This window comes from Orcinus orca, chromosome 3 (genome assembly GCF_937001465.1).
Source record: "Orcinus orca chromosome 3, mOrcOrc1.1, whole genome shotgun sequence".
Lineage (NCBI taxonomy): Eukaryota > Metazoa > Chordata > Mammalia > Artiodactyla > Delphinidae > Orcinus > Orcinus orca.
The window spans coordinates 172,685,346-172,699,636 of record NC_064561.1 but is presented as its reverse complement, the minus strand read 5'-3'; the positions used below and the strand labels follow the sequence as shown (position 1 = coordinate 172,699,636).

Genomic DNA, 14,291 nt, shown 5'->3' with positions numbered 1-14,291 from the left:
ATTCATTATCTTCTAATAAACTATAGTGGAAGAGAATCTGAAAAAGAACATATCTATATACTGCATATATATGACATACATATACATATATGTATGTATATAGCTGAATCACTGTGCTGTACACCTGAAACTAACACAACATTATAAATCAACTATACTTCAATTAAAAAAGAAAAGAGTAAGTAATGTCTGTCTCTAACAAAAGCACCTGACATTTTTTTGACCTTACTGAAGGCTAATCCTAGATCTGCTCATCTGTTAATGAAACTCCTTCCTCACTGACACAGGGTTTGGGAACCAGGGACATACAGCTTGCCAGACAAAGGACATTTTCTTTTCTTGACCTAGGAGCACAAACTCCATGCCTTCCATCCCTTAAAATTGTCTTGATATTTAATAATTATGGAAGAAATCATTTACTACAATAAATACACGAAAATGAATTAAGAGGAAGAAGGAATTAGCAAAGCTAGATTCTTAAGGGACGGCCAACAGCCTTACCTATGAGGGTGTGGAAGACAGCGGCTATGGCACCAGCCACCACCATGCACAGGACAGCTTTGGTCCTGTCCCGCTTGCTGTTCACAAACACCAGGCCCACATTCTTGAAGTCACTCATGGGCCCCGTGAAGAACTTCATTAAGGAGTAGGCCAGCCCGTAGCTGGCCAGCATCTCCACTGCATCTTCCTTGACAGCTGCAATGCCCCGGTTCAAGGCCTGTGGAGGGAAGAAACCCACAAACAGCATTAGGAACGGTGTCTTGGGGCTTCCGTGGTGGCGCAGTAGTTAAGAATCTGCCTGCCAATGCAGGGGACACTGGTTCGAGCCCTGGTCCGGGAAGATCCCACATACCATGGAGCAGCTAAGCCCGTGTACCACAACTACTGAGCCTGCGCTCTAGAGCCCGCGAGCCACAACTACTGAGCCTGTGCTCTAGAACCCATGCTCCGCGACAAGAGAAGCCACCACGATGAGAAGCCACTGCAATGAGAAGCCCACGCACCACAACGAAGACCCAACACAGCCAAAAATAAATAAATAAATAAGAAACGCTGTCTTATATCTCCTACAATAAAACTCAGCAGGTCATGTTTCCATAGGCACTCTAAGCAGCTTATAGGGCAAATCTCACTGTAATTTGATAAAAGTTATTAGTTTTCATTTTCATCCATATTAGCTTCATTTTGAAATATCTTCCTGTGGGGGAGATAGCTGTCCACTGGGGTGAAAGTAATAGAAAAAAACCCAACAAGCATTTTATGTTAATATCAGAAAATAATTCGGAGAAGTTCTGGTTAAAAGGTTAACATGTTAAATTTTATTTGTAGGCTGAACCTACATAATAGCAACAGGCATTCTGGAAATGGGTCAGCCACTTTATATGGAGTAGGTGATGGTTTCTCTTTTCCTTTAAGGAAGTGGGGTGTGTGTGTGTGTGTGTGTGTGTGAAATACTAGGTATCTGTTATGTATGTAACCTTCACAGCATAAAGTAAGTTCTATGCTATGAAAATAGGTATTGAAGGAAATTATTATACAATCAATGGATGCTATTCACCTGATTCTTACTGTATCTTAACTTGAAACAGATTCATGATCTCTGTGCAGACAAACAGGAAAAGAAAATCTTTAAACCAAATACACCGTTTTGAATAATAAGATGTGGTCATAGAATATTCTGTTTTAATCATCCTCCATGAGGGACCCTCTGAGGTACTGGTGACCTTGTCAGGATGGCATTTCCAAACTAACTTTCCCACCTAGTAGACAATAAAGGAGACTGGAGGTAGTGGGAATGGATGTCCAGGAAGAAGAACTTTATTTTAAAAATGTCCCCAGTACATCGCCTCTGTCTTTAGGCACAGGCAACTGACTGGGCAGGAGAGTCAGCTTTCTGTATAGTAATACACTTTTCATTAGTTAATTTATTTTTATTGAAGTATAGGTGATTTACAGTGTTGTGTTAGTTTCTGGTGTACAGCAAAGTGATTCAGTTGTACATATGTGTGTATATATATATATTTTTTTCAGATTCTTTTTCATTATAGGTTATTACAAGGTATTGAATATAGTTCCCTGTGCTATACAGTAGGACCTTGTTGGTTATCTATTTTATATATAGTGGTGTGTATCTGCTAATCCCAAATGCCTTAGTTATCTCTCTTCCCCCTGCCTTTCCCCTTTGGTAACCATGTTTGTTTTCTAAGTCTGTGAGTCTGTTTCTGTTTTGTGAGTAAGTTCATTTGTGTTATTTTTTTAGATTCCACATAGAAGTGATATCATACGGTACTTGTCTTTCTCTGTCTCACTTCACTTGGTATGATCATCTCTAGGTCCACCCATGTTGCTGCAAATGGCATTATTTCATTCTTTTTTGTGAAGCCAAGCTAGCTGACACAGGGGTATAAAAGGTCACCTCCCCTGCCTCACTGTGGGACTGATCACTCTGGTACAATTCATGCTCCAGAGCTCCCCATGGGATCAGGTGGAAGCTAGTCTCCAGTGAAGACCACATCCTTGTTTAATTTTTCCCCACTGCCCACTGCTTCCCTCTCCCCTTCTCCGGAGAGCACACACTCAATAAATCACTTGCACAAGAATTTCCCAACGCAGGTTCTGCTTCCAGAATCCCCAGCTCAATACAACTTCTAATTACGTTTCTCTCAGACATAGAGAACAGTGTATGGTTTGTTCTTTTTCCTTCTCATCCTTCCCCAATCTATGACTGAAAACTGTTTACTTTTTATTGCTAAAATACGTGTTCGAACTTAAATGATAAAATTGTATATTAGCACAAGTTTTAAAACTATATAGGAGGGCCCCTAAATAATGTAGGATTAGTCTTTTTATACGTCTTGTTGGCAAAATTTTATTCTTTGCTAGAAAGACATTAGCTCTGGCTGGGGCATCAACAGCAATGCTTTCTATTTCCACCAACTGTTCCTTGATGAAGTCCTAAACCCAGTGCTGAGGCACGAGAGCAGAAAGAAGGGCACAGGGAAGAACAGCTCTGTCAGCAAGACTGGGTGTGAAAACTCCACTGAGCTCAACAATTATGGTAATTTGAGGAAAGAGCACAGGGTTTAGAGACAGGCAGACTCGACTAGATCCGCTTCTACCACTTAACTACTGAGTGGCCTTGGCCATGGTACTTATTCTCGCTGAAATAATGGATCTTAGATTGTCTATAAGTAGTGTACAGGGCACCACCCATGACTGGCCTAGAAAAGGCACTTGAAAGCAAGGATTTATGTCTATGTTGTTTACCACTGTACACCTACCACCTTGCTACCTTATAAACACTCAAATATTTGTTGGATGAATGAATGAATTAGGTATTTTCTGCCAGGAATTTCAATGTTGATACTAATTTGTATGCACTTTAAGGAAATCACATTTTGATTGTAAGATGAAGATGTTATTACTTATAAGATTTACTATTGACTTAACATTTTTATTGGCCAAATTAAATGTACATCGTGATGGGAAAACATATCCTGATTTCAAGAAGCATTAAAATGCAAGAAAAAGAGCTTTAGAATTGAGGAGATATGCTATATTAATATTATTAGCCTTTTTATTATTTCCATTTTCAGTACTGCTCCCAATTTGTTCACTTCCTAATTTTATGATTTTCTTTTGATACCAGAAATATTAAGTTATTATGTAGTTGATCCTTCATTTCATGGAGTTTCTTTCCATAGTTTTGGACTCTGTCATTCTTACCCATCTTTAGCTAAGGTAATTTTGTCTAGTTTACAGTTTCATTTGCGCATTTAGCTTTTCACTCCTCCTGGAACTTATGCTGTGAGGTATGGCTTAAAATTCATTTTCTCATAATAGTTTACTCCTTCAACACCAGTTTGAATAAAACACCCATTGCCCACTTATTTGTGATGTTTTCTTATCAGCCATTAGTTCTTATACTTCCTTCCATCACCTATTGTTTGCTTTACCTGTCTGTCTCAATTTGCTTACCCTGTTTTTCTTCATAGCATGTTCATTACTTGACATTATACTGTCTATTTACTTGTTATTTGTCTTCCTGTCTATCTTCTCCACTTGACTGTAAGCTCCAGGGCACAAAGAGAACTTTGTCTGGTTCACACCACATCTCCAGACCTAAACATGATAGGGGATCACATGATAGGTGAACGATAAGGATGAAAGAATGAAGTGAAATACACACGAACAGGATAAACATTTCCTGTGATGGGTACTGAAGAAATGAAATTAATGAGCTGGGGTTTCCTTGGAGGAGCTTATTCAGATGAACTAGACAAGGAAACCCCTTCAAAGAGGTGATATCTGAGCTGAGAGATGAAGAATGAACAGCTGTATAGAGTTGGAGGAAGGCACAGGCCTGCAGGAGGGCTTAGTGTTCTTAAGGAACAGAAAGGCAGCCAGTGAGAATAGAGGGGAATAGGTGGACTTGGAAGAGAAGAAAATGCTGAGGTAATTCCAGGTCACAGCAAAGAACACGGTGCTTTGTTCTAAGAGCAGTGGGAAGCCATCAAATGGTCCACGCAGAGGTGGGATAGAGGCTCCTGTTGGCTGCAGGGATGGACGTGGCCTGGAGAGGGACAGGCAGAGCAGGAAGCCAGGAGTCCTGTGGTAATCCAGGTAAGAGAAGGCGATGGCTTGGACTAGGGACGTAGGGAAGACGGAGAGAAGTAGATTGACTTGAGAGCTTTTTGGAGGTAAAATAAATGGACCTGGTGATGGACTATGTGGTGGGTGTGAGGAAAAGGGAGAAATCAAAGCTGGCTGTTGACTTTTTTGGCTTGAGTCATTGGTCAAATGGTGTTGCTACTTACTGAGATGAAGGGACTGGGGGAGGGAAGGTTTGGGAGGAAAAGGCAAGACCTCCACTGAGGAGTCCCCTACTGGGTGTGAGACACCCATAGCATTCCAAACACGGAAGTCAGGTAAGATAGTTGACTCAGTGAGCCTGGTGTCCAGGGGACATCTCGGCTGTGGATATTTGAAGGTCGTCAGCATACAGACAGCATTTAAAGGCAGGAGACTAAACCAGATTATCTAGACAAGGTATAGATAGAAGGGAGTCTGAGATTCAGCCCCGTAGCACCCTAGAAATAAACTTAAACATTAAGTATGTGGCAAGCCTTCCATGTTACCTGGGGGTTATAAGGATGCTGTAGTTCAGCATCCATCAGTTAGCTACTACTGTTCTGGCCACGTCACTCACAAACCCTGCTGCATCTCTAGCCAACACCAGGAAGAACAGCCACTGTGGCTGGGAAAGAGGAAGAGCTATGGCCTTGAAATTCAGCTAAGAAAGTGTCTGAGAAGTCTTTGGAATGAATTAGGCCCGGAGTCACAATTCTGTCCCAAGATTGTTGTAAGTACAGAGGTTCACCGGCTGTTCAGAGGCAAGTGTCTATCAGAGGCAAGTGTCTAAACATTCATGGGCTTTCCAGAGTAAAGACACTTTAAATTAGGGCCACATCTACCGAGACTCCAACCACTGTAAATATGAAGCTGACCTTCAAGCCCAGCCTGGTTCTGGTTCCAGATGGCATGGCACGGGGGCCTCGTCACACTCCAAATCAGCATTCTCTGTGCTGTGGGTAGTCGTCAATATGTAATGTCTGACTTACAAACTTATCTGGCTCCAGAAGGCTTTTCTTGGGTCCTACCTGCCTTAGTAAATCCCAGTATCTGCCAGGTTCATGGCGTTCTAATGCCTAATTTTTTTCCCCCAGAAAGTCAGCAAAACTACAGGATATTAAAAAGTGAAACAACACAAAACCAAAAAACCACAGCCTCCAGGGAAATGGCTAACAAATCCCACGTGATCTCCCTGGTATGAACTGTCTTAGATCTTTAAACACTAAAAGGGATCCTGACATTTTAAACTTGGGCTCTAGAGACCAGAAACATCTCTGACTGCCAACTGAGCGTCTTTAACCAAGAGTCACCACCTCACCTCCGTCCTGCCAATCATTTCACACCAATGTTAACAGCGAGTGTTCCTTAACAGCTGGGCGCTGGGTGGAGTGTTGTACCTGCTCCCCTCCCCCGGCCCCAGGAGCTGGAGCGGGACCAGAAGGTGATACCCTGTCCCAGAGGGCAGGTCTGGTGTCCAGGCAGCACCGTTGATCTCCTGTCCGGGAGATCTGTGAGGCTCTCTCTGCACCTCCCCCTCTAGCTACTCTAAACGCCATTAAACTCGTCACCCTCTTGACCGCCCCATCTTCTCCCTCCTGCTGCCTGTCCTTCCTCACTCTACCCCACATTTCATAGTCATCACCTTAACCTCACCCTTGTCAGTACCCACAACTCACTGTCCGCAAATCTCTGACCTTGGATTCATCTCATTATTTACCTATTCCACTCTTATCTAGATTTGCAGACTTCTACTTGGGCTTTGGGAGCGGCTGGAATCAAATGTACAACGCAGGGTGCTGCCACTACACACTCATTGTCTCCATCCTCAACCGGGCTGTTCACTGCTCAGTTATCGGTCCATCTTTCCCACCACTGCTCTCTGTATTCCTGGGCTGCCTCGTTTCCTCTTTCTCAGCCTCTTACTTTCTCACCTCTTACTTCATCTGCAATATGGAATCCATCAGGTAGAAACTAAATTTCTTGTTGCTTCTCTCCCTAAAACGATCCTCCACAAAACACATCTGCCCCAAACCCTTCTTCACCTCCTCTCTCTCGTTATGCTGGAAAGGCCAGTCTGAGCAGGGCGAGTCTAGGGCTATCTCCCTGGGTCTCTGAATTTCTGTCTCTCTGACCTTGGCAGGAGCCGCCATCTTCCTCTCCTGCTCGTCTGATCTTGGCTACTTGACGGGCTCTTTCCCATCCTCATTCTCACATGCTTAAGTCTCTTCCACGTGAAAAATAAACCTTCTCTGGCCTCCTCTCCTCCTCTTGTTCCCGCCCTCTTTCTCACCTCCCTTTCACAGATGACTTCTATAAAGTGGTACCTGTGCTCCTTATTCCCACTTTTGTTTTTCCCATCTACTCCTCCGCCTGTTAGAACAGCAGCTCCCGAAGTGCAGGAACCCCATCTGTGGCCCCAGAACCACAGCTCTAGCATGCTCTGGCCACATGACCGGGAGCCAGCGCATAACGCTGTGTTGAACGCACCCACTGGGTTCTGGCTTCTCTGTCCGCGGCCCTCACACATGCTCTTCCTGTTAAAGCAAACGGGCACTTGCTGTCGTCGTCTTTCTGACCCCTGGGCGGATCTACCCTGTGGGCCGCTCCCTCTGTGAAACGCTGTTTCCTCCTTGGCTTCAGTGACGCTGAAGTTTCTAGGTTCTCCTCCTAGCTCTTCTGCTCCAGCTCTTTCTCCTTGATGCCTCCTCTTCCTTTGTCTCAAATATCGGTGTCCCCAGGGTTCTACCTGGGGCCCTCGCCTCCGCTCCCTCTCCCCTCTGGCTCAGCAATCCCTCTCCCTCCCACAGCTTCAATTATTCCCTGTCTGCTCAGGAGTCCCTGATCCATCTCTCCAGATTTCTCAGGCTTCTCTTAAGCTCCAGACCCACCCATCTCCATCTGAGTGCCCCTGTGGCACCTCACACTCCACATTTCCAAAACTGGGTTCACCATCTACTAGGCTACCTGGGTTCCCACAGACCCAGCCTTCCTCTTGGGTTCCCTTTGAATGAATGCATCCCACCCAGAAGCCTGAGGATCTCCCTGGATCCCTCTCAGTCCTCATACGCACAGATTTCCTGGTCCCAAACATACTCTTTCCCTAGTCATTGTTTTTTTTGTTTGTTTGTTTTTTTAATAAATTTTATTTATTTATTTTTGGCTGTGTTGGGTCTTTGTTGCTGCGTGCGGGTTTTCTCTAGTTGCGGTGAGTGGGGGCTACTCTTCATTGAGGTGCACAGGCTTCTCGTGGTGGCTTCTCTTGCTGTGGAGCACGGGCTCTAGAGCGCAGGCTCAGTAGTTGTGGCGTGCGGGCTGAGTTGCTCCGTGGCATGTGGGATCTTCCCGGACCAGGGCTCGAACCCGTGTCCCCTGCATTGGCAGGCGGATTCTTAACCACTGCGCCACCAGGGAAGTCCGCCTAGTCACTCTTAATCTGTCCAGTTCTCTCCAGCCCCACCACCATGCCTTGGGTCAGGTCACTCGTGGTCTTCTTGTCTCCAAGCCCTCCTTCCCTCCACACTACGGTCAGATCACAAAAATCCAAATTCCTACAAGGGTATCCGAGGTGCTTCAGGGCTGCATCCTGTTCACAGACCGTGGACCCCACAGATGTTGCTCTAAGTGTCTGTGACAGTGTCCGGCACACGGGTAGACAGCATCCAGTAAGTATTTGTTCAATGAGTGACCACTCACAGAGGCCACTCACGATCTGACCTTGCTTGTCTGTCTGGTCTCTACACTTGCCCTTGCACTATGTTTTATGAGGCTTAAACTGTTTGTAGCTTTCTGGATACGCCACGTTCCCTTTCGGCTAAAGGTCTCTGCTCAAGCTCTTTTCTCTACATAGGATTGCCTCTACCCCTGCCCCCACTCCCACTCACCTGGTAAACTCATCATCAGTTCAGTTCCCAGGAATCACATTTCTGCGAAGCCGTCCCCTAGGCCTAGTCTCCTCTGTGCTCCCTGGCACCCTATACCCCGGGTCCCAGTGCTGCACTTATTGGGCTGTACTGTGGTTGCCTGGTTACCAGACTGCCCTTCTTGCCAGATTACTTTGAGGCAGGGTTTGGGCTTACTTGTCACCAGCTTTCCTGCATCTACTCAGCACAATGCCTGACACATAGTTAAAATTCAATATGCGAATGAAGAGATGTGTTAACTAACATCCAGCTGATTTATCTGGTCCTTCATAAAAATCTTCCAACTGCAGGTTTGGTTTTTCTGGGTAAATAAACTCATTTTTGATAGAATCTATATATTTAAAATATGCAAAGAGAGGGCAGTGGCACTATACACCTTCCTGTACCTCTGATGTTTTCTCATGAGATAGACAGGGATATCCACTGCTATTTCTACTATGTCACATGGGCACCCAGTAAGGACTGGATAAAGGTGACTCCTTAACTGCAGACACACAGACATAGATAGGATGCAACAGGGGGACACATGATTAGCCTCTTAAGTACAAAGCTTAAACAAAGATTTTTTCCGACTTTTTTTTTTTCATGTCCTTTGGATGTCAACTGGCATATAGGACAAGCTGTTCCCCTATGAAGTCAAATCCTATAACAGAAGTCAGCTGCCGTGAAAAGAAAATCAGAAGTTTAGATTCAAAGGAGAACCTTCTCGGAGAAGCTGAGAGAACCCTGCTGAGAGCTAAGTGTGCCGACAGGTAACCAGGGTGATAATCTCCAAATCTGAGAAGATGGGTGCCTGTAAGGGCAACAAGGCTTGGAGAGAGATGGCCACACAGTTCAGGAAGTGCCAAGGGCAGTTGGGCTCGGATCTTGTAACTGACATTCATGGCCATACGGTAAAAAAATGATCACGTTGCTCATATAGAAATGGCTCTTCAAATTCTTCCCCAAAAAAGGTGCTGAGTGGACAGAAATGAACATATCTACGAAACAGAAACAGACTCATAGACAGTAGAGAACAGACTTGTGGTTGCCAAGGGGGAGGGAGCATGGGGGAGGGATGGGCTCTGAGTGTGGGATTAATAGATGCAAACTATTACATACAGAATGGATAAGCAACAAGGTCCTACTGTGTAGCACAGGGAACTATATTCAATATCCTGAGATAAACCATAATGGAAAAGAAAATAAAAAAGAATGTATATATGTGTATAACTGGTTCACTTTGCTGTACAGCAGAAATTAACACAGCATTGTAAATCAACTATATTTCAATTAAAAAAACCCATATTGCTGTCAGAAAAAGGTGTTGAGTTGGAAACTGGTATTGTTCCCTAAAATAGCAGTGAGATTATTATATGAAAGGCTGAAAGTCCCCTTACTTTACTTTTAGTAAGATGAATACTTCCTTTACTTGCCTCATCCTGCATTAGGAAAACCAATGGGACACAGGGCTGGGTAATCTTCTGTCTTTGATAAAAGACCACTCCTCTTTCTACAGCTTCAACACTCCCGTTACACCTTCTATGACATGAAACACACTCAACCATTACTGTGGCAAAAGAATACAGTTTAAAAATCTTTCTCAAACCCAAGGTCCTCAGAAAATTTGCATTTGTGAAAGTGTGGAAAATTCAGAAGTACACGTGGAGGCAAAGCTACCTGTGGGAACAGCGTCTTCCAATGACATAGCTAATCAGCAACCTTTGGATTTCAGTCCCCTCAAAGAGACTGGGTTCCTATAATTTCCCACTGTTACTGTTCTGTTCGTTTGTATTTTAAAAAGTGGTTTGGGTTAAATTAGATCATTTGTCTTCCCGGTAGTTTTCCAGCCATGTTTTATTTTCTCAAGGATCTATACACCCCTCTAAAGGACACACCTCGCTCTGTCTAGCTGGAGCTCTGGCCAAGAACTTGACACCCACACATGAGGTTGTGGTTTACAGGGAGTGGCAGTAAAATGAAGCCTGGTCTCTTTGGTCGTCAGAGTCATTGCTCTGGGCAGTGCTATCCATATTTAGTGCTTCCTGGAAACTCAGAGACAACACAAGGCAAGTCCAAAATATACCACTGCTTTTCTATGTCACTTCTCACACCTGGACAGGAGTTTCTACAAAGAACAAACTACTGAACAGGTTCCACATTTGGCTAACTCAGTTTTCTCCTGTTGGTTTCTTCAATACTTCAGGGAAAACAAAAAGCATTTCACGCTTGATGTTTTAATCTAGAAATGTGTTAGTTCGTTCAAGGATATATTTTAGTGTCATAGGTCCCTCCTCAGATCCTCTTGACCTTTCATTTAAACATGAAGCTTATATACCTAAATTTAACTTTAATTCAAGACGGTAGGAGGCTTGACAAGGAAGAAATATTACTATGAAAATTCTACTGTACTTTTAAAAAACCAAAGCTTCCCACGTCATTTAAGATTCCTTACTTATTTCTCACCTTGATCTCGTATCTTTACTGTTGTGAAAATCTCCATTTCCTACTAATTTTTTAATACTTATAAGGTTATCTGGTCCCCAAATGATGCTATCTCTTGGTTAATATCTTAAGACTATGTCTATTCCACTGTAGAATCGAGTTTAAAATGCTACTTTTTTAACAGAACAAAACTAAACAGCTCACACAACAACTCCATAAACAACAGTCTGGAATAGATCGACTCTGGGATCGGGGGAGTTTTTTTACTAACTTTCTATGCTTTCTCTCTGCCTACGTACTTACGCACCCTGCTTACGTACATACTCTCTCCATGATTAGGAGTAGAGTCTTTTTCTTGATTTCTCTAGCACCTTAAATTTGGCTGTAGATCTCTGAGCAAGCAGCTCCGAGGCTCTGTTCCTTTTTCTGACTCAACTGCAACATTCTGAAATGTCATCTACGAACTTCTATTGACATTTACAAATGCATTTATTCTAAGAGAAGAAGCAGCGAATGCCTATTTGCATTTGGAGCTTATGAAACCCAATGACCACCATAATAATGACGATGAAAGCATCTCGGCTAACATTTCCTGAGCGCTAGCTCTCTGACGGACACTGTTCTGAGATCTTTACGGCTCCCGACCACTCTGTGAGGGACGTACGATTATTTCCCAGCTTACTGGTGAGAACACTGGTATGCGGAGAGGCTAAGCCACTTGTCCAGGGTGACACAGACCTGGGAGAAGAATCCAGAACTTCTTGACCTCTGGGCTTGAGATCCTAACCATCACTCTATCATCCTGAACCAAGCCCTCTTTCCACTTTGAATTAGATATCGCAGTTGGGGCCAAATGCTTACTTTAAACAGAGAGGATTAGCTGAGCAGAACAAAGAGAACTTTTGGATAAAGATGGATTTTTATGGAAAATTCCAAAGACCCTGAAGCAAAGATTATTTTTTAAACTATAGTGTGTAGCAAGCACTACAAGCGTAAATGTGGAGGATGAACAGAGTGAGGCTGAAGTCATCATATATCTGAGCCATGCCAAGGAAATGAGGATAAGAGAAATCAGGTCACTAATGCTCTGGCATCGGCACCACACAGCATGGCGAAGGGTACAGACGGAACCTGGGAACACAGCACCACGTGGGCTGTCTTCCCAAGCTCATGCACCAGTCCCCCAGCACTAGCGTGGTAGAAATGCTAAGAGGCTCTCCACGGCGGCCTTCTGGAGACGTGGACAAGAGTGTTTATGAGCTTCTTTTCTACCTGGGATAATGCACCATCCTAGTATCTTTAACTTGTGCAAAATTTTTACTTGCTTCTCAACTGTGGGATTCATTTATTTCTGCTTGAGGTTCAGCTATGACTCACTGCTGGTATTTATATAACCGGGCACATGTCAAGTTTTGTGAAAGATTTCTAAGGGCCTGGGGCGTTTGATCTGATTGTTTTTAGGAGGCTAGTGAGAGTCAAAATTAGTCATTAAACAGGTTAGTCCATCCAGCCCATGGATGTTACAAACCAGTGTTGCACACACACGTGCACACACGCACAGACACGTACACATGCTGAGAGAGGAACCCCGACAAAATTCAAATGGACCATATTTAATGTGACAAAGCTGTCTTCAGTGGTTGCTTTGCTGTGTGCAAGTAGGTTTGTCATGGCCTCCCCATGACGCCATTGCTATTATTGGCCTAAATTACTGATCCGACTCATGAGATTCTAGGTAAAGTAAAATCATCTCACTGAATAAACTGTTTAGAACACAAAACAAGAAAGGACAAAGAATGTCACTGTAGCACAAGCAAATCGGGAAAGTCCAATGGTGTCAATAGTGGTAGCAAGGATTTAAGAATTATACATCCTGAACTTATTTTGTCTTTACAACTATAACCATGCTTTGTGCCAAATATTTTTCACCAAGAAAAGTGATATGATCAAGGAATAAGCTACAGAACAGTGCGGGTAAAACTGAAGTGCTCTGAAAATTTCTAGACTAAAGAGAGAATGAATACATTTTTGTCACTTACTATTTCATGTACATAATAATGAGCTAGTAAACACACACGCTGAACTTCATTCTGTAAATCCAGATTTACTGCAATTCAGATTTTGGATCTCTGAATATCAGAGTAGCCTGAAGTGCTGTCTTGCTCTAGCCCTTTGGCCTACGTGAACGAGGGGACGAAGGTGACCCAGTGAAAGGAGACATCTGCGCCCCTGTCCACTTGGCCCCTGGAGCCCCAAAGGATGCTGCAGCCATAGAAGCATATTTGTTGAGGGTGTAAATAATTCATTCAAGAATCTGATTTATGGATCACATGAAGGACACCAACCTCTTCCGTATGCAGTAGGCCGAGTTTTGAATGTACCTTCACACGTTATCTTATTGGCTGTATCTAACAGTGCTTCAACAACAGGGTAGGTATTGAAAATTCCTGTTTTTTTGTAAATTTTCTTTACATCTTTATTGGAGTATAATTGCTTTACAATGGTGTGTTAGCTTCTGCTTTATAACTAAGCGAATCAGCTATACATATACATATGTCCCCATATCCCCTCCCTCTTGCGTCTCCCTCCCACCCTCCCTATCCCACCCCTCTAGGTGGTCACAAAGCACCGAGCTGATCTCCCTGTGCTATGCGGCTGCTTCCCACTAGCCATCTATTTTACATTTGGTAGTGCATATATGTCCATGCCACTCTCTCACTTCGTCCCAGCTTCCCCTTCCCCCTCCCCATGTCCTCAAGTCCATTCTCTTGTAGGGCTGCGTCTTTATTCCCATCCTGCCCCTAGGTTCTTCATGACCATTTTTTCTTTTTTTTTTAGATTCCATATATATGTGTTAGCATACGGTATTTGTTTTTCTCTTTCTGACTTACTTCACTCTGTATGACAGACTCTAGGTCCATCCACCTCACTACTAATAACTCAATTTCGTTTCTTTTTATGGCTAATATTCCTTTGTATATATGTGCCACATCTTCTTTATCCAAAAATTCCCGTTTTGTAAAAAAGGAAACAAGGTTCAAAGAGACTCCCTGACTTGCCCAAGGCTTTTGGTTAATATATGGTGTAGCCCAAACCGGGAAGGCTGGGAGACCGTTAGCCCGATGCTCTTCCCTCCTTCAACACTAGACTGAAGACCGTGGGTGAAGGGGTGGCGTTGGGATGAACATCCCCCCACTGTCAACAAGGCAGGGGGAGGGGTGTGCATGTCCTCACACAGAAATGTCCTTACCCATCCAGACGGTTATTATTAGAGATAATTATTACTAAAGGAAATTGTTACTTTTACCTGATAGC

At 43.7% G+C, this 14,291-nt stretch overlaps 1 protein-coding gene across 1 annotated transcript in view; it reads right to left on the bottom strand.

Moving 5' to 3' along the window:
• The window catches only part of ANKH (ANKH inorganic pyrophosphate transport regulator), a 142,297-nt gene that overhangs the window by 63,547 nt on the left and 64,459 nt on the right, over positions 1 to 14,291 (bottom strand). Inside the window, exon 2 of the mRNA XM_004274481.3 lies at positions 502 to 718. Within this exon, the coding sequence (XP_004274529.1) occupies positions 502 to 718 (217 nt within the window). The remainder of the gene's footprint in view (positions 1 to 501; positions 719 to 14,291) is intronic.